The 20,852-nt window shown below is 39.2% G+C and overlaps 3 protein-coding genes across 6 annotated transcripts; 2 read left to right on the top strand and 1 right to left on the bottom strand.

Annotated features, from left to right (window-relative positions):
• Positions 1-20: 20 nt before the first annotated feature.
• Positions 21-16,766, bottom strand: acad11 (acyl-CoA dehydrogenase family, member 11). Of its 2 annotated transcripts, none has more exons than XM_067578295.1 (20): positions 16,550-16,766; positions 16,339-16,438; positions 15,306-15,431; positions 14,884-15,045; positions 14,629-14,793; positions 14,410-14,551; positions 14,150-14,271; positions 13,685-13,791; positions 13,145-13,256; positions 12,635-12,712; positions 12,342-12,480; positions 11,826-11,933; positions 10,885-10,983; positions 2,750-2,819; positions 1,921-2,006; positions 1,694-1,765; positions 1,327-1,481; positions 1,084-1,200; positions 594-703; positions 21-512 (listed from the first exon to the last, which is right to left on the bottom strand). In XM_067578295.1, the coding sequence occupies exons 1-20, from the start codon at positions 16,669-16,671 to the stop codon at positions 398-400; spliced, it is 2,307 nt and encodes a 768-aa protein (XP_067434396.1). In that variant the 5' UTR covers positions 16,672-16,766; the 3' UTR covers positions 21-397. The 2 variants fall into 2 exon arrangements, with proteins under 2 accessions (XP_067434396.1, XP_067434397.1); XM_067578296.1 differs by having other exon boundaries at positions 16,365-16,438; positions 16,550-16,677.
• On the top strand, positions 4,446-8,310 carry ackr4b (atypical chemokine receptor 4b). Of its 2 annotated transcripts, none has more exons than XM_067578303.1 (2): positions 4,446-4,730; positions 6,920-8,310. In XM_067578303.1, exon 2 carries the CDS (start codon positions 6,923-6,925, stop codon positions 8,036-8,038), a length of 1,116 nt encoding a protein of 371 aa, XP_067434404.1. In that variant the 5' UTR covers positions 4,446-4,730; positions 6,920-6,922; the 3' UTR covers positions 8,039-8,310. The 2 variants fall into 2 exon arrangements, with proteins under 2 accessions (XP_067434404.1, XP_067434403.1); XM_067578302.1 differs by having other exon boundaries at positions 4,448-4,730; positions 6,917-8,310.
• Positions 16,767-17,106: 340 nt separating the features above from the next.
• uba5 (ubiquitin-like modifier activating enzyme 5) lies at positions 17,107-20,784 on the top strand. 2 transcript variants are annotated; one of them, XM_067578300.1, is made up of 12 exons: positions 17,107-17,440; positions 17,572-17,617; positions 18,135-18,224; positions 18,339-18,448; positions 18,539-18,625; positions 18,714-18,798; positions 18,905-19,009; positions 19,178-19,305; positions 19,386-19,521; positions 19,665-19,740; positions 19,852-19,958; positions 20,327-20,784. In XM_067578300.1, exons 1-12 carry the CDS (start codon positions 17,268-17,270, stop codon positions 20,402-20,404), a joined length of 1,221 nt encoding a protein of 406 aa, XP_067434401.1. In that variant the 5' UTR covers positions 17,107-17,267; the 3' UTR covers positions 20,405-20,784. The 2 variants fall into 2 exon arrangements, with proteins under 2 accessions (XP_067434401.1, XP_067434402.1); XM_067578301.1 differs by lacking the exons at positions 17,107-17,440; positions 17,572-17,617 and having other exon boundaries at positions 18,135-18,219.
• Positions 20,785-20,852: the final 68 nt, after the last annotated feature.

The raw sequence follows: 20,852 nt of genomic DNA, 5'->3' as shown, positions 1-20,852 counted from the left end.
ACTCTGCAGAATGTCACATGTGATTTTAACTTTAATTTATTAACATTACTGTATATTCTTTAGAAAAATACTGTAGGATTTATTTTTTAACAAGGCTTAAAGTTCTCAGGCACCATGCTTGCCTTCAGGCATAGAGCAGTTTTAAAGTAATTGTACACATTTCCTCCTGGATAGCTTTCAGGCTCGCAAATCTTTTCTTTAATCCCTGTTTTAATATAAGGATGTTTGAGATCACAAGGCTAATTAAAATCTCCATCTTCCATTACATCTGAACAGTTCACAGGAAGTGAAAAATCAGTTTTTGTTAAGGCAAAATATTACTAACAGTCTGAACAAGGCAGTGTAATAGCTTATAGCAATTTAGTGAAGCTGATGTGGCCATATGACATCCAGTACTTTACAGTTTGGCTTGTGCCTTCTTCAGTTGATCCCTCAGTTCTAGATGAGCAATGGAGGAGAGATGCACCTCATCTGGGCCATCAGCAACACGCAAAGTCCTCGCATATGAATACCTGCGGAAGAATGTGGCGATATGGCATCAAGAAAGCAATGTATTTAAAGCTCTTTCCCATTTAGGTACAAACGATACTCACATCTGTGCTAGTGGGAAGTCTCCAGACACACCTGCGCCTCCATATACCTGTATAGCACAATCCACAACCTTACACACCATCCTGGCAGCTGCTACCTTGATCATTGCAATCTAGGGAGGAGACCACAAACACTTAACAATAGAAGACTTCTTCTACACAGGTTTTGCATATATAGTTTCTACACCCTTGAAAAATGACTCAAAAGTTTGCACATGAAAAAAAAAACCTTGATCTGAGTGTACTGTTAATGCACAATATTCTTCCATAATGTAATACTCAAAGGAAATGAAGGAGCTGCTCCCTGCTGGAAAAAATTAAAGCTAATTGTAGATGGCAGTCAAACAGCTTTACATTTATAGTAGTTTTAGCATAAATTTAGTTTTTCTTGTATACTAAGTGCAAAAACAGTGTACTATAAAGATAAGTATGTAATATAGAATTTGGGACACAGCACATGATCACATGTTCAACACAGACCTAACAGTTTTACCTGTTTGCGAGCAGCCCGGCTGCCCAGTGTGTCCAGAGCATGTGCAGCATGTAGAGTCAGCAGGCGGGTCTGTTCTATCATGAGACGGCACTCTGCTATCCAGTGAGCAACAACTTCCTAGACACGCATAACACAAATTGTATCTAAAAGTCTGTCCACTAGATGTCAACAGCAGGAAAGCACTGAACTAATGCAACCAAAGCCCTGAAGTTGGGAGTATTCTCTGGGTAAATGTACACTCACATGTTGGTAGAGTTTCTTGCCAAATGTGCGCCTGGAGGCGGCCCGCTGACAGAGCAGCTCCAGTGCAAACTCTGCCAGACCAACAGCCCTCATACAGTGATGCAGCCTGCCTGGCCCCAGACGACCCTGAGCGATCTCAAATCCCCTGCCCTCCCCTGGAAGCAATAATACAGAAGGACAGAACATTAAAAACTAAGTGGAGGAGGAAAATTATGTCTGTCCTACTGACCTCATACACCAACAAGTCAATATAATTTTATTGTTAAAACAATAAAAATTTTGATAAGGGATAATATATTTCCATGGCTATGGTGTGACATGCTTGCGAATAAATAAATGGAAACGATACAGGAGTACAGTTTCTTACCCAGAATAATGTTGGAGGCAGGGACTCGCACATTCAGGAAGTGGACTTCAAAGTGGCCACCATGGATAGCATCTGAGCGAAGACACATGGGGGGAAAAAACTAGTGAACTCAGGTCAGGAAAGCTCATCTTTTACAGCTGTATGTAAAAAGGAAATGAATGTTTTAGAAAAAAAGTGGGAAATATCAGCAGCACATGAAGACAGAGTAATGACAGGCATAATCCTACCATCCTGTCCAAACACAGTGAGTGGTCTGACGAGCTTTACACCCGGTGTGTCCGTGGGTACCAGGATCATACTGTGTTGGCCGTGCCTACAAAAGTCCAAGGAAACAGAACATTATAATCTCAATTCAACATTTTTGTCTAAATCAAGCATTTCATAATCACCATTTTGAAAAATATAACATAATATACATTCTATAAATGTATATTTTGCAGCACCCGTTGCTAGTGACAATCTGCAGCCTTCATGACAACAACTTTTCTCTTACATTACAAACAATGGTGGGTTGGGTGTGGATCTGGTTACGCTGCTGTAGCAACAAAAGAAGAAAAAGCATATTACATATTTTGGGAGTGGTTGTTTCTAGAATCCTTTTTATTACCATCCTAAATGCTTGTAACTGAGGATCATTAGAAAGAGATTATTGCCAATTACATATCAGCATGTAATTTGACTGTCAAGAAGATTAAATGGATCAATTTTTTTCTTGGATGTGATATAAACCTATTGGCAGAAAGATTACAGTGGACTACTGCTGGAGGGTACACCCTGTTCCTAAACAAAGGAATATCTATTACAAGAAAGGAACAGAGGGAAGGTTAGTGGGAGAAATATCCTTCAAAGTGCAACAGTGCAAAACATTTTGATATAAAACTAGAAATGGAACTAGAATATTGCTAACGGAAATAACTTGAATCATGAAAACATGACGTCAGAAGCCTGAACTCTTGCACTAAGAGAGGAAAAATATTTTTTGTACATTCCCTCTCACCAGAGCTCAGAGATAAAACAACATGCAAACATCCTTCACCACATGACTGTTCTACTGACCTGCTACTAACATCCCGAGAACTGCTCCTGCACATCACAATGGCCACTTTGCATTGGGGATTGCCAGCACCTGCAGGGACAAGGCAGAAATGCTGGTTAATTTGTATTCATGTTTTGTTGCCGCCTGGCGGAAAAGCAAACAACGGGACAAGCTTTGACAGTCTGATTCGGTCTTTAACCATTCTATGACTCAAGTGTGTGGAAGCTTAGTTTACTGGAGAAGTAAAAAACGTGGACGGAGCCAGTGACAGATTAATGGCTTGAGAACAGTCATCTGAGACATCCACCGGTTGATTTACATTCCCTGAGTTGGATTCCTTCACACAGAGTAGCATTTAGCCTGTCAGGCAGATCTTATTTTTTTGGGGAGAAACAGAACATTTATTTCTGGAGACATTTCTGAATAAATTGCTTCTTTTATGGCTGCAAAAACATAAACAACTGTATGAAACACCCACTAGAGGGCAACGTCACATATATCACTTTTACATAAACTGGATACCAGCAGGAATTATGTAAATTATTTAATAACCTAATAGCTAAAATGCAGAGACTGATAATGACCAAATGCAGCATTACTCTCCCTGGTTGGGACCCCACTGTCAAGAAAACAGTCTCTCATCTGGCCTTGGATCTATTAGGCAAGGAGAGGATGACCAGTGGTCTGCCTTCCTGTTTATTCTTCTTTCCAAGTGGCAAAACTGTCCCCTAAGGACAGGACATATGGACTCCAGACTGCTACAGACGATACACATCAACAGTCTGAATATTCACAGTGCATGTGAACGCTTCCACACACAATCTGGCAGATGTTTAGTTTTTTCAGCTCCTTCTCTGATTGCGGAACATCAAACATTAAAAAGACTATGCTTGAGCTGTAACTAAGCACTAAAAAAATTACACACTACTCCACCCAAACGCCATGACTAGGAAAGCCCGTTTAGCCTGGGGTGGGTTGGGTTTTCCTATGAAGCCTTTGATACAAGGTGAGCCCTGTTGACATGTAACAGCAAACCATGCCCTTACATGTCCTATCACCACCGGAATGAAAATAAATCCTCCCAGCACAGTAATCTGTTTCCTAAGAATGTGACACCCAAGCATGTTATGTTTATGACATTTCTGAATTCTCATGTCAGTATGATGTTCTTTGCTAAAACTGTCTGAGCTTTAAGAATTTTATGATTTTTTTTGTTCCCAAACTGTATCACTTTGTTGATTTTTTTAATTATTCATTTATAAACAGATACATACGGAGAAAGTGGGAGACAGAAGGGATTAAAAACAAATTGACTGTCTCTGAGGAAGCTGAAATAAGGAAATGGTTTTCATAAGAAAAAAATCCAGGAAGCTAAAATACAGTAGTATCATTCATACATTTTTTAAAACAGACTAAACAAGTTTAGTCCAACAGGATCTTTACTAATGTTAGGAAAAATGCACACATGCCACTTATAACAAACAAATAGTGGCTGCATTCCTGCAAACCACAATTGGCCTTTAAATGTGACCATGATGATCTACGTGGAATGTGAATTTATGTCTCATAAGCATAAACAAAAGGACAGTCATCGAGGTCAGGCACCCCTTACGTGACATCTAGAGTTAACAGTTAATCTGAGGTTAAAAAGTAGCTTTTTTTTGTAAGATACAAGCAGTACAAGCATGGAACCACAATAAGGAATTAACACATTTTTATACATCTTATCCGTCTACCCTACAACATGACACGCATTCAAGGACAAAGACACACGCACACACACACACACACTCACGCACACACACGTGCACTACGTGATCAAGAGAGGTGCTCCTGGCGTGTCAGCTAGCAGTGGAGGCAGAGGGGCGGGCTGAGGAGAGGAGCATTACTTCAGTCCTGCATTGCATACTACTTTTCTCTACAGGATCCTTAACAGCTCTTAGTGTTTGTTTGTATGGACATTAAAGATTGAAATAAAGCCCACAAAGGAACAGACACAAGGTAAGAAAATCTTATCAACTTATTTTGTCATGTTACTCAATATTTTGTTACTATTTTCAATTAAACCATGACAAGAAGAATACAAAGAAAACTAACTACGTTTACTTATTACATCACAACATATACAGAAAACATTTTGTGCCTTGTTTTTCCAGTAGTAAAGGGTTCACATTACTCTTAAGAGTAGCAAAGTCCTCAGTCTATTTTATGACATTATCATAGTTAGGTAATGATAACAAGTTAAACTTAGCCTGTTATGTTGTTTTATTTTCCTGTTTGTGTCACCTTTAGCTCTGTAAAGCACTAACTTAAGTTTATCTTTATTTCTTTATTATATAATATGATATAATATATAACATATAACATGTATTATATGTTATATATTATATCACAGTTGTCTGGACACAGAATTTTTGCCTCAGGGATTTTGTTTAAATGTTTTCATCCATAATTGTTTTGTTTCTTTTTACATAAAATGAATGTATAATTTGTTATTCAAAAGTAAACAAAAAGATCACCACACCACCAAAATTAATTTAATATATAGAATAACTTTGAGCAGCTAAATCTAAAGTTATTAGGCTTTTCTGATGCTGTTCAAAGGTTTGTACACACATCAGTAAAAAAAAGCCTGTCTTCCTAATTATATAATTATATAATCAGTTCATCAACCATTTTTTATTAATGTTTAACTATTAAATTATATATCCAAGTATATCAGTTTGTGTGGCAAAAAACCTAGTGTGTCTTTTATTTCTATATTTAGACTGTGAGGAAAAAATAACCAAACAACCACATCAAAAAACATATGAAAACTTGTATCAACCTATTATACAACCCTTACATATGAAGAGCATCTGGTGACAACAGTGGAATACTTGACATATTTCTGAATTTTCCGACAAACATCTGTTTCAGTAACTCCCACTGCTCCCTTTTGGGAGATACAGACACGTTACATAACAAACCTGGACACTTTATTTTCATGAAAACACTGCTGTCATCTCGGCAGCAAATTTGATATGCTAAAATGATTTTATAATGATAAAATGTTTCATGCCTGATCCTCAGCCAGGAATTATATCATCAGTCATGTAAGATGTGCTGTTATTTCACAGTTTCCTAAATTCCACATGGACAATGTGTGATGATTAATTTCAACTCATTTTGATCATGTAGTTCCTCAAGCGATTTCAAGATATTTTTACAAGGCAATGAGACAGATCTGAGTTTGATCAGAGACAGTCAACATATACACGCACGTACACACAGCACTGTACTTTATCAGCCCTCAGCAGGCAAGGCATCTCCATCTGGAACCAACAACCGGGGAGGGGAATTAAAAAACACCATGAGTCTGAATAAAAGCCTGACTTCAATGGGATGTCCTGTGGATCCTTTACACACCATATACAGTAAAGCAACATCCTGGGATTTGATTCTGGCCAGAATCCTTGGCTGCACTTGCATGTTATGCTCCTTTCTAACCTTCCTGTATTTCCTTTCCAGGCAAAATGACAAGAGAAAGTAAATAACGTTGAACTGTACATGTAGATCAGTGTGTTCACAGATCAGATCAGAGTTTACAAGCTGCCATTACACTGTGCCACATAATACACAGTAGATGTAATCAGTTTGCAGTGAAGCTTTAACTGTCAGTTTTGACAGATTTATGAATACTGATATTATCTTCTTCTTATTGTTGATTCATAGTCAGAGATTGTGATTAAAGGGGTAGTACATCAAAAGGTTTGCAATTTCCTAAAGCCTTTAGATTCCTTGGTATCCAACGGAATACAAACTATCTGAATACAAAAGGTAATTAGATACTCTGACAGTCTCTTTCCTGTTTTTTCCACACAGTTGTGTTCACTAGGGTTGTTAAAGCCCACGCACAGTTCAAACAGACAGTGCTTAAACCATTAAGCAAACCATGCAGGAGAGATTCCTGTGATGCAGAACACAGAAAGAACTCTTATTTCCTGTTTCTAATGAAAAGAAGCTCATGGTTTAAAAAGGCACTCTGTTCTGTTCTACTACCAATCTGTTATATAATAACGCACAACTTATATGGTTATGCAATGGATTGATTATAACCTAACCCATACATTACAACATAAGCAATTAAAAAAGGGCAAAGTGAAATGTTTTCCCATTTAAATCGCACTCTGTTTTTTTCTGTACAGCAGAACATGGAGGATTTCTATTATCATGACGATGAGGACTCCAGCTCAAATGACAGTTATGATTACAGTTACGCCCACACTGTCTGTGACAAAGAGACGGTGCGCTCTTTTGCCGGCGTCTTCCTCCCGGTCATCTACGCCCTGGCTCTGGTGGTGGGCCTGGCGGGGAATGCCTTAGTAGTGGTGGTCTACACATCACGGTTGCGACTACGAACCCTGACAGATGTGTGCATCCTTAACCTCGCCATTTCGGACCTGCTGCTTCTTCTCACCCTGCCTTTCTGGGCGGCTGATGCCGTCCATGGCTGGATGTTGGGTACGGCAGCCTGTAAGATCACCTCCTTCCTCTACAGCACCAACTTCAGCTGCGGCATGCTGCTGCTGGCGTGTATCAGTGTGGATCGCTACCGAGCTGTAGCCCATAATCCAACAGGCAGGACAGGGACAGACCCCCACGTAAGGAGACAGTGGCTCCTGGTGTGTGTGGCGCTGTGGACTACAGCCAGCTTTCTTGGCCTTCCCGAACTTGTCTTTTCCACAGTGAAGTCTTCCCATCACCGGATGGCCTGTACAGCTATCTACCCACTCAGCATGGCCCGATCTGCAAAGGCTGCCCTGGAGCTGCTGGAGGTGACCCTCAGATTCCTGCTACCCGTCTTAGTCATGGTGGTGTGCTACTGCTGGGTGGGACGGGCCCTCAGCCAGGCTGCTGGGGTGCGAAGAGAGCGGAAGTGGCGCGCCCTGCGGGTTCTGCTGGCTGTGGTTGCCGTATTCCTGCTCACTCAGCTCCCCTACAATGTGGTCAAGCTGTGCAGAGCGCTGGACATCATCTACATGCTTGTGACTGACTGCGAAGTCAGCAAGGGCCTGGATCACGCTCTCCAAGTGACAGAGAGCCTGGCACTGACTCACGCCTGCATTAACCCTGTCCTCTATGCCTTCATTGGTTCCTCCTTCAGGGGACACGTCCTCAAGGCTGTCAAGCGTCTTGGACAGCAACTTGGGAGACACTCGAGACAAGTCAACGGAGAGCCGGCGGTGGAGATTGCACTCAACACACGTACTCAAACGCAATCACAGTCTGGTTCGGAAGATCAAGACACCAGCACCTTTACTATTTAAGACTCAAACCATGTATCTGTTTTCCTGTAGGCACCTATAGAAAATGATATGTATATAAATCTACATATCTTAACTATCAAACAAAACAGACATCCATAACCATAAATAGTAACTCTCAGTGTAATATCTATATGTACAGGGAATTTATATGCACTAACTACTATGCACTCACTATTTTGTATAAATGATGTATTTTGTTAAATAAAAGAACAAAGATTTTCACTGACATGCATCTTCTAACATCTGTGACAATTAAAGACAGCTGAAACTAACTATCCTCAGAGGACTTCTCTGGTTACTCACGACAAATCAAATTAAACCGTACAGTCTGTGCTGCCTTACATGAGATCATCTGCATCTCATTTCATTACATCCTGTGGTTTTGGGTTGGGATAAGGAATAAGGCTTGATTGCACAGTGGGTGACCTACTAAGTCGAAAAACATTGAGCAAACAAAGACAGAGCAGCAAAAAGCAGGAAAGACCCCACACCATGCCATCAAACTAGGAAACAGTATAATACTAAGAAGCATGTTCCTCAGAGGAACTTCAAGCATGACAGGTGTTTTTCCATCCATATTATTTCAATAATCTGAATTTGAGAGAGCAAATGATTAGCAGTGAAGTACGACCCATAGTTCTACATGATGATTTAACACATTAGTGGTATATAAATACTCTCTCTGGACTGTTAAAAGGGTGACTTTTATCTTTTCCCCCTTTGAAATGACTCAAAGCCATCACATAACAATATGTTCAAGCCAGATAAAAACAAGTGAATACCGTCACCAGATCAAATTTCTGTAACTGGATGGCTATAGTCCAAGAGTTGGCAATGCTTTACACAGGCCTGTTTACACTACTGTAGTTATGACAGAGAGGGGTTGACATTATTTGGCTAAACCCTCTGATCTACCAGATAGCTCATAAATGCTTTTAGAATAAAAACAATTCATCTGTTTATCTTTCTTTCCATCTTCACTACCTGTTTGTCATCCTGTTTACACTGGTTTACAGCTTAGATGTGGGAACTGGACCCTGCACAATACACAAACCAGGTGTGTCTGGCTAGAGAGACAAAAGTTAAGGCTACAGTTTCAATAGTCTCCAAACAGTAATATCTGGGTGCCTGTTAAATACAAGTATCAAGTAACATACCAAGACTAAATAAGTAAACAAGGAAGTTTTCATTTTTGCATGGCACTACTTAGTTATGTATCAATAAGCTGCCATTAAACTCAACCTTTACGATCTGCATTTAATTAGAATTAATTAACACAGAATTACATCATAGATCAAAATAATAAGACTAGTATTCTAATAATAGTAAACATGTGTACAGTTTAGAGTGTGCTCAAACGCCTTTGGCTGTTGTAGGTCTGGGAATCATTTTGGTACATTTTCATGCCCATGGGACAATTTTATAGGTCCCACACAACAGAGCTGCACAGGAACATGTATAGACCCTCCCATCTAACAACTGAGTTTGCCACAAAAAATTTTAGAGAGAAAGGGAAAGAAAAACAAAAACTATCATTCTGTGGTGCATGTAGGGGACACATCATCAAGGCTGCCAAGTAACCTTGGACAGCAGCTTGGGAAACCCCTGTGACACGTCAGTGAGGAGCTGGCAATGGAAAGAATGAGTTACCATAACAAAGCATGATCCTTTTACATAATTTCAATTATCACGACATTGTTTCAGTTTTACTTCCCCTTTTGTTTTGAATGTGGTTGGATTGAGAGTGCCTGGACATTATGACTCATTGCAGAGGCACACCATTGTCTGATTTCTATTAGAATAAGATGGTTTTCTGAATCCACAAAAGCAGCAATAGATTGCTGGAAAGCAATCAGCATTCTTCCCTAACAGAGGGATATGTTCATGCTGGCAGAGGACATTCTCACAACCCAAGACGTCTTTTTCGCCTGATGGAAATTTCAAGAAAGTCGACTAACTAAGACCTATATGAGAGACCACAAACTATTCCCTGCATAACAACAATTTATTTGAAAATGGAAGTTCTGCTCATTTTTGGTAAACCATAGCGCTCAAAGTTTCCTGTGACGAGAAGGGATTCCGTACAGGAAAAAACCCCCATAAACAAATCAAAGCAAAAAAAAAAAAAAAAAAAAAAAAAAAAAAACTGTTTTCCTTTTAACAGGGAGTCAGACCTTCAGACCACATCTGTGTCAGAGGAAACATCTGGAATATTTTTCAGCTCACAGTGATTGAGGAGGATGATAAACATCTAAGACAATAATATGAGCTTTAAATATTTAAGCGATAATTCAATCCTCTCACACTTAAGGCCTCATGATGTTGGTGACTTAATGTGAAGGGTACTTCTCTGCATTAAATTATGTTGTTAAGTAATTTTCAAACAGAATATAAACAAAGCTAATTTATTGAGCCATCCAGAAGTCAGATAGCCTAAACAAAAAGATTTGTACATTTCCAGCTATGTTAACATTTAGAGCATTTAGAGTCAGTTGATAGACACACACTGACTTTACATTGTGGTTTTAATCTGTAAACTTTTACTGGTCCAGCCTGCGGCCCTTTTTTGATCTCCATATGTGGGCAATTTAGGTAAAAATGTACTGTATCTCTGTAGTGTTTTATCAAAGCAACATTTTGATAAAATCAACTGTTTCTGAGAACGCTTATAATGTACTATAAACATTTCAGGTTTACTCATATGAAAACATTCCTAAATTTAAGGAGACTATTATAAGCAAGTTGAACCAGTTTGTTTATTGAGTCTGAAGCGGTCTGATGGTGTTTCCTGGTACAGGTTTCAGTTTTCATTTTACTTATATATTCAGAAATGGAAATAAACATACCACTGCTCCACCATTTCTTGCCATTTATGATGAATTCGTCTTCCTCCCTGTGAAGAGTGCACTCCATGTTGGTCGCATCACTGGAGGCCACATCAGGTTCTGGAGGAGGGATCATACCTTCAGCTTAACTCTCCGGACATTTTTTTTTTACACCAAAAAGAAAAATAAGGCATTGAGAATCTAAAAAGTTTTACATCTCCAGTCCCTTGCTTTTGCTTTATGTTACTTTTCCAAAATTCCAGCTCAAACCACAGGCAGCATGATTAATATGAACAGAGCACACTCACACAATTTTCATCCTTCAACTGAACATGAGATGACTTAACAGAAGATGTCTAAACAGAGTCAGAGGTCGAAATTGTTTATCACTACAAGATGGAGGTTCCTGTTCTTCATCATTCATAGTCTTAAATGAACCAACCTGGTGACAAAAACATCCAGAAAACTCTTCTTATCACCATCTGTGTTTACAAAAACCACATAGACGTTCACACCCAGTGTAATCACCTCTGGAAACAGTATGCCTCTGTTTCCAGGCAATGTGGAAACCAAACAGGCGAACAACAGGGAGAAATTACTCATAGTGAATTAGTGTTCAGTGTTGGCATGTAGAGTTTTAAAAAGAGACTTTTGTAGAGTCATTAGCATCTAAAACCGTATCCAGCACAGGAATGTTTGGCAGAAAACCACAACAAATATTTGGAGGACTTAAACACATCTTGTGACTTGGCATAACACTGGTTCTAAAAGATACTAACCTTCCTCGTATTTTATTCCTACATTCCTAAATTCTTAAATATTTGGCTTTGTGCGCTCTCTTTTCAACTGAGATGATATTTATATTATTTGTGTTCTGTCTTCTTGTGAAGCACACCGATCCATCACATGGACGCATGTGTTCACAATTGTGAATATGCAGGTGGACATGGTTATGGAAATACCTGTCATACAGAAGCAGGAGCGGATCTCTCCTCTCAATAGAGGCTCCAACCATTTTCTCTTCTGTTCCTCACTGCCAAACATGTGGAGCACCTCCATATTTCCTGTGTCTGTGGAGGCGCAAAATACAACACACTGTCTTCCAGTATATTATGGGCTAAATTTTGGAAAACAATATGCTCTTCTAATCATACCTCATCTGACAAACAAGCACCTAAAAAGACCAATTTTGGAGTTTTAACGTAAATGGAGAAAAAAAGACAACTCCTTGGTTAAATCGAGCCTTTTCAAAACCCAGTGAATAAACTCAAAAATGCATGGTTGTTAAGATAAAAACAAGGTAGAAAAGTTGATATTTGGAGAGCTTTTCACTTGGCTACAGAAGATGTTATCCACAACATGAGAAAATATAATCATTTTTGTATATACAAATATTGCAAAGGTCATGTTGTAAATATACTAGTGTTCTGCTGTTTTTTTGCCTCTAAACAATCTCTGGACCATGCAAAGCGTTTTACCAGGAGCCTGGCAGTTAAAGACTTCAGGGGCAAAGAAGCAGCGTCCAGTTTCTTCTGCGATGTAAGCATAGTCCAACTGAGTGAGACCACTGACTGCAGGCAGGAACAGGTTCCACAGCCCTGCCTCTCTAGCTCTCACCTGAACACACAGATAGACATGTTATTATACAGAGTGTTGTACGATTGCAACGTTTATGTCTGTGTCACTGCTTGTCACTTGTACAGATCCCTGCTGTAAAATAGATGTGGCTTCCAAACTAAACGAAAGACATACAGAAATATATTTTCATTACCTTTAGATCTTCTATTATTTGGGGAGTGTGCCATCTCTGTGGAGCCTGAGCATGTTTGGAGTAGTACTCTGCAACTTCCTGGAGAAAAAACACAGTAGATTGGTAGTAAAGGTCATAGCCCACTTACTTTTGATTCTACTCTCCATCAGTGGAAACCTGTGGTATAAAGTGCAGTGATGTTTGTTCAACTTTATGATTTGTTAGGTACCTCTACAGGAGAAACAAATTTAAAAAGTTAAAAATATCTTGATTATGTGCTGTTCTTCTTTTCCCACATCTTCCACAAGTACAATCAAACAAGATTTGTAACGCCATCTCTAAGCATCAAACTTTTGCACTGCAGCATTATTTATACAATCAATAGACCCCTTGTTCTCTTGCTCAATGAATTAGTCCTGATTGTCCTGATGAATGAACTGCTGTGCTTTGTCAAATGCTTTCATGTGCAAGTAAAAAGTCCAACTGAGCAAACAAATCTTTCCTCTGTTCTTGCCAGCTTTTGGCACTGACCTCCTGAGCAGGAAGCACGTATTGTCTCATGAAGTCTTTGACCTGCTGGAGCACAGCCTGACCTTTAGCTGTCTGGAGTAACAGTCTATCTTCTGTTGGACTTGTGAGAGACCTGGAAAGAAACATATCTCACAAATTAAAAAGACAGCAGGAAATCAACAGCTGGATGCCAAATTCCAACTGTTCAGTCAGCAGGCGGAACAAATCTGTTTTCTGACCTAAAACAACACTGAATTATTCCTTAATTCTATTAAGTCTGATAACAGTGCATTCATGTGTATTACTCAGATTACAAGCTAATAAAACAGTTTAGCATCAACTGTGACGGCTTATGGAGGCTTTGTAAATAACACAAATTCTATCACTTGCAAAACAGATATGAGTCAGAGTGTCATTTAAAGCCTAAAAAGAGTCCAACTTATTTTAAAAGTAACTGTTGAATAATGAAATAGATAAACAACTCATCTGCAAAAACATCTGCAGATATTTTCTTAAATATCATTCAGTCACATTATTCAGTTAACCATAACTGCAACCAACCTCTGTGCAAGCTGCAAGGCAACCTTAGCCAACGGCTCCACACACTGGCTGAACTGAGCTGCATTGGGAGCACTGGCATTACCAAGTAGGTGGCGAGCATAGATCCCCTAATAGATAAAAAAGGCAAAGTATGTAAGAAAAAGATAAATCCATCTCTGTCACTCTGCAGTTATGAAGTCAATTGTAAATAATTGTTAGAAATTGTATGTATCTATGTAAAATAATGCTAGATTTACAGTTTAAAAAACATATTTCACAACAATCTATTACTTTAATGAGCTTGGTGCACCTAAATACCATGATTACCTTTTCATTATCAGTTAATCTGAGAATTATTTTTTCGATTAATTGCTTAATCATTTTGTCCATAAAATGTCAGACAATAGTGAAAATGCCCATCATATCATTTAAGCTATATTCCAATTTATATATATAAAGTTGAACTTTGTATAAAAAGAGGCAAACCTGGGCAATTCCTGCCATCTTAAAGACTGACAGGGCCAGGTAGAAATTCAACTGCGGCAGAGCAGATGGGATCCCCCTGCACCGCGAGTAAATGGAGATCAGGTCACCCACAGTCGGAATGCCTGCTCATTGAAAGACAAGGTTACAGAGACAAGGATATACTGTGAGTCTACACACACATATCCAATAACGTTCTTCTATCTAATAATTTTCTGTACCCTCTAATTCTGTTCTGGGTGTTTATTTATTGTTATCATTACCTCCTATTCCTGTTAAGCTGCCCATTGTGCTGATGACATTGAAGCTTGTGGGAAAGTAGTGAGGCATGAGAAAGTAGGCCAGGTCTGCCAAGGGCTGTCCAGTGGTGGACAGCTCCCAGTCCAACACTGCTATCACACGTGCCTAATGACAAACATATATTGTAATACATTTACAGTCACATTCAGATTGGTAAGAATGACTGTTTTGAGATATTGTACCTCTGTTGGATGGAATATCAAGTTGTCTAGTCGGAAATCTCCATGGACCAGCGTGACTTCATTATCATTGGCTGGCAAATTCTTCATCAACCAATCAGAAAGTTCATTCATGGCTGGAATGTCTCTGTGAGCAGCTGCGGTGTACTGCTTTGTCCAGGTGGACACCTTTATGGATGGAAAGACGCTTCTGAGTGTTACAAATCTAACCAACCGTTAAGGTTATTTTGATTAATTGTATAAAATGTTTTATCTCACCTGTCTCCTGCAGTAGCCTGGTCCTTTCCCATACCCTTCAAGGTTCAGTGATACCAGGTCCAGGGAGTGCAGCTTTGCCAGTACTTCCACTGCAGCCACATACAGAGCTGTTCTCTCTGCTGCACTCACGCCAGGGAGACGAAGATCTCTGAATATTCGCCCCTGCTCAATAAGAATGTGTAAACAAGAGCATCTTTTTTACAATATGTATATTTTCATCTCATGGACACCATTATATGATATTAAAGTACTTATTTAGAAGCCTGGGCATAGATTAGGCATGTGCAGCCAGAGTGTATCAGCAATCTTTTATTATTGGGATATAGAGAAAAGGTCAATCGAAACAGCAATAAATAAATAAATATGATTCAGGGATTTATAGCTGGTGACTTCATGTTTGGACTTTGGTGGTACAAACTTACCTTCACATGCTCCATCAAGTAGAACTCTGTTCCAATGACTTCAGCATCAGTGCAGTAGAGGAGGGGCTCAGGCACAGGGAAACCAACGGAGAACAAGGCTTTCTGCACCCGATACTCCCTGTCCACCTGCAAATAAAGTCAAAAGTTCAAACATGATGTACTAAAACATCACCCATATCACAAGCCTCAAGATTAGGGCTGCAACTACTAATTATTTTCATTATCGATCAATCTGCTGATTATTTTCTTGATTAATCGATAAATCTTACAAAATATAACATTCCATTATAAAATGTCAGAAAAAATGTGAAAAAAAACCCATTAATATTTCCCAAAACCTAAGTTAACATATTCAAAAGTGTTGTTTTATTCAACCAAGAGTCCAAGACCCAAAACATTGAGTTTATCTTTATATATGACAAACAAAAGCATCATACAGTCCATTTAACTGTGAAATTTTGGCATTTTTGCTGGAAAAATGACAATTAGTCAATTATCAAAATAGCTGATAAAGCTGATTAAATTTTTGATGATCAACTAATCGATAAATTGTTTCAGCTCTACTTGAGATATGGCCCATAGTTGCCTATAATTCTAAGACTTAAACTGATATGCATGTTCAGGATTCAGGGTTCTTGGAAGGGTACTTTTGTACTAATTATAGGAAAAATTCAGATTGAAAACATCCTAGGAACTTATCAGGAAATGACTGGACCTAGCATCATGGATATTGTTTCTTATTTTTATTGAAGTTTTTCTTGGTACAAGCAGTGAGGAATTACTCAATATTTTCATTGTTTTTTTGGTAAATGTGGCTTTCACAGATCACATACTTTTCATTCCTGACAGTCTCTTTAACTTGGTAATTATAGACAAATATGTGAATGTCTCCCAGGTTTAGCTATCGACCAAACCAACTGAAGTTTCTCCCCCTGCTGGAGAAGTGACAACTCACGATTGTCCTGCAAACACATTTAAAGAAATAAAACGTTTCTTTCTTAATGACCCAAGTTATTCACTTGTCAAACTTTACCTTGTGAGCCCCTGGCAGCAGCTCACCTGGAGGTTTCTTCCTGAGGACATAGCTTTTGGAGGGTGTCTGGACTAGGAAAGTGGGGTTGGACTGACCAGTGCTGATAATACAACAGGAAGCCGTTAGCTTGTTATGAGCTGACTAAACAAGAATTGCACAATAATACGTTGCTGAGAAATTGAAATAAGCCTGCACTGTCTGTCTTACTTACCTGTACTGTGTGACAGTGAGTGTGTCATTATTTGACACCCGCGAATTGACAGACAGATATCTTTGAAGTCTGTCAACACTAAACTTATGGTGTTGTCGTACGGGAGTTGTCAACTCTTCCATATCTCAGTTAAAGTGGATTAATAATTTCCAGGTTCATTGCTGGGCTAGCTGTGTTGATAATGGACGAACCGTTTATGGATGAACACAATCCCGCATTCCGCGAAGACCCGCCCTACTCTTCCTCTGATTGGCTGGTACTCGTTGCCTTCGTTGGTGCAGTTGTTTGGGGTTGGGTAACAATATCAGAGTCAGAGCCAATCAGAGGCAGAGTAGGGGCGGGTCTTCGCAGAATACGGGTGGGAAAAAATAACGCGACGTAACGTCCTTAAATGTAATTTTGTTGGAGTTGATTCTGTAAGAAAGTCAACAGAGCTTTAAAAAAACACAATGCCCTGAAATCATTCAACAGTCTCACCTTATATGTAAAGAAAAATGTCCAAATATCCCGTATATTATGTAGGAACGTTCATAGAACGTTACACTCATTTTCTGCACGGACGTTGTTTACAGGGACACACATCCTGACAGCTGATTTGAGTTGTGAAGACGTGTACTTTCGGTACAGATTTAACCGTCTGAACAGTTTGTTTGCGGTTTCATATCAGTAACGTTATATTTTGTTTGTATTGTTGAGATCGCAGGGTTCGTTTTCCCAAATGGCGACAGTGGAGGAACTGAAGCTCCGCGTGAGAGAGTTGGAAAATGAATTGATAAAGTGTAAGCAGCAGCAGCAGCAGCACTGTGCCGTGGAGGATGCTCACAACCAGGCACTTCACAGACCGAAAATTGACAAAATGAGCGCTGAAGTTGTGGATTCCAACCCATACAGGTGAGCTTTTATTCTATTTTATTTGGGTGTTTTAGTGCTCATAGTGGAGTGACTAAGCCTAGTGAGTCATTCTGCCCATATGTTGGTATCCCATAGACCACAAGCTAATCACAGCTGTGTTTTCATTGCAGTCGTCTAATGGCTTTGAAGAGAATGGGCATCGTGGATGATTATGAGGTTTGTTATTTGATAGTTGTCCTCTCTCATTGAGAAATTAATTTGTGGTTGCTTGTTTATTCACAACATAAATTATAATATACTCACAAAAATACCTGCGAGGTATTACTTTGACATTTTAAAGCTGTGGACTGGATGAATTGATGTTGTTTTGTAAAGTCAATAGCAATTACCAATACCCTTCCTCCCTTTATACACACATACACACACAGTCTCTCCCCATATCAGCTAATATTGAAACCAATATACATTTTGTTTTGTACAATGCTGGTGTAAAACCTGTTTTGTTTTTTGTTTTTTTTAGCTTTTTAGACATGAATGTCTTAAGACAATTGTGTTTTTAAGACCTTTTTACATTTGTGCTGTTCTGCCAGATAAACTGACTTTCTTCTTGATAATAAACTCAGCATGTATTGCTTTTTATGGCTGACATCAGCTGTCAGTGCACACCTGAGAAAGGTTTTTTTTTTTTTTGTATTTAGAAGCATGATTAATAATCTCCAAATAATCTTGACAGAAAATCCGGACATTCACAGTAGCTGTGGTCGGTGTTGGGGGAGTGGGCAGTGTGACAGCTGAAATGCTCACTAGATGTGGCATTGGTAAGGTAATACAAACTTGATTATTTCTTCCATTTTTTTTCCTACCTTATACTTGTTCATCTTGTTCAGTAGATTGTCTGCTTGTGCTTAACCCAGTCTTGTCTCTTGTTCCATCTCAGTTGCTCCTCTTTGACTACGATAAAGTAGAGCTGGCCAATATGAACCGACTGTTCTTCCAGCCTCACCAGGCAGGCCTGAGTAAAGTGGAAGCAGCCGAGCACACACTCAGGTAAACTGTTGTTAATAGTAATCCACTTTTCCCCTTAATTTGAGACATTTGGTTTCTACTTGCTGACACGTTGCTCAATTTTCCCAACAGAAACATTAATCCAGATGTGTCGTTTGAAACTCACAACTACAACATCACCACAATGGAAAATTTCACACATTTCATGGACCGCATCAGGTGGGTATTCCTACTCTCTAGTTTCTTGTCCTCTTCCTGTGTCCCCTCAGTGGAACAGACCTTCATAAATTATTCTGTGTGTTGTCAGTCATGGAGGGCTGGAAGAAGGGAAGCCAGTGGATTTGGTCCTAAGCTGTGTGGACAACTTTGAGGCCAGAATGGCCATCAATACAGTGAGTGTATTAACTAATACGTAATACACAGAGCTGTCATAATACACACAGTACTTTGCACGTTACTTTTGCAAGTTTTTTTTCATTTTTATCCTGTTTCTCTCAGGCTTGTAATGAACTTGGTCAAATCTGGATGGAGTCTGGGGTGAGTGAGAACGCTGTATCAGGACACATCCAGCTCATCATCCCTGGAGAGACGGCCTGCTTTGCTGTATGTCCACATGCCACACAGCAACCACATACAACCAACATTTTGTTTACTTTTCACTGAAAATATGTGTAATTCTTACAATTCCAATACTTAATACTGCAATATTTCTTTGTGAGGAAAAAAAGAAGTAAAGTTAACATAATATTTTACAATCGTATCCTTTGTTAGTGTGCTCCCCCCCTGGTGGTGGCAGCTAACATCGATGAGAAGACCCTAAAGAGGGAAGGTGTCTGTGCTGCCAGCTTACCAACAACAATGGGTGTGGTTGCAGGCATCCTGGTGCAAAATGTCCTCAAGTAAGTAATGTCATTTATGACCACTGAGAAATCTGACATGAGAAACTTTCAAAATGTAAAGTGAATGTTTTGTCTTACAGGTTTTTGCTAAAGTTCGGGACTGTCAGTTATTATCTTGGCTACAACGCCATGCAGGACTTCTTCCCCACCATGGCCATGAAACCCAACCCCCAGTGTAATGACCGCCACTGCAGGAGACAACAAGAGGAGTATAAGGTGTGTGTGCATGCTCTTTGTTTTCAAGTAGTAGGATGCAGGATTGACCAAAAGCCCAGTTCATTGTGATACTGACTCTTACATGGTGCTGCATCAGATAAGAATGCTAACAGTGTCTGTCTGTCTGAATTTCTTCCCTTCAGAAGAAAGAAGCGGAACGGCCCAAGGTGGAAGTTGTACAGGAAGAGGAAGAGGTCGTACATGAGGACAATGATTGGGGTAAGTGACAAACAACTATTGCATTTAACCGTGTCAGATTCATAAGATAGTCTGCATAGTTTTTTTTTCAGTGTGCAGTAAATGTGTATTAATGCTAATTGTGTTGTGCAGGTATTGAACTAGTATCTGAGGTGACTGACAATGAGTTACAGGCTGCATCAGGCACTGTGCCTGACCTCCCAGAAGGCATCACTGTGGCTTACACCATTCCAGCTGAGGTCAGTATTGTTTAAGACAACAAGGCTTTAAAGGACTTTACCAGTAGTTTTTCATGTTTCAGCTCATTCATTTAAAATAATTAAGATTGTTGATAACCTTTTTGCCTAAGCATACAGCCTCACAAGATTTTATATTGTAACAATAAAGTCAACTAAATATTCACTGTAGTAGATGACTGAAAACAAGTTTCTAGTATCCAATTTGATTTTCATACCATAGCAATCTAAAATTAAATTACTGCCTGGCTGGAAGGTAGGAATTGAATCTTAAAGTCACGTAGGTATGGAAAAGGGTCAGTTTTTTTGTTGACTAAAAGGCGTATTCAACTAAAATCTGATAATATTTTGTTTTCTTTTGTTTGAACCAGAATACAGTACACGGGGAGACAGTGGAGGAGACTGAACAGAGCTTAGAGGACTTGATGGCTCAGATGAGAAAGATGTAGGCCGCAATCTGAAGATGTATTTCTGCTATTCAGATGCCGCCTCTCACTTTATTCCAATGATTTCTTTGACAACAAGCATTTTACAATGGTCACTTGGGGGCCAAAAAGCCAATTAATGTCAACAACTTCTAACAATTACCAGAGGTAAATGCATGAAGAGTGCTGCTGATGGCAGTCAAATGTGTAATTTGCTGATGTACTGGGAAGGCGTGTAGCACTTGGAATTGGAACAAACTCTGGATCAACGTCTGTAAACCTAGAATAACATCACTGTTAGTGCATTAACATGTATACGATGTGTATATTCGGGTTTTGATTAATGAATGCGTGAACCAACCTTTTAATGTATGTGCTCTGTCATTCATTCAGCTTTAACAAAATATCTGCTGCAACATTACTGATGGACAATGTTTACTTTGTCTCAATAAAGTATTTATTAGATGGAATA

The sequence above is a fragment of the Thunnus thynnus genome, chromosome 21, assembly GCF_963924715.1.
Source record: "Thunnus thynnus chromosome 21, fThuThy2.1, whole genome shotgun sequence".
Taxonomy (NCBI): Eukaryota; Metazoa; Chordata; class Actinopteri; order Scombriformes; family Scombridae; genus Thunnus; species Thunnus thynnus.
The sequence above is the reverse complement of the archived record's forward strand: the minus strand, read 5'-3'. Positions and strand labels throughout refer to the sequence as shown.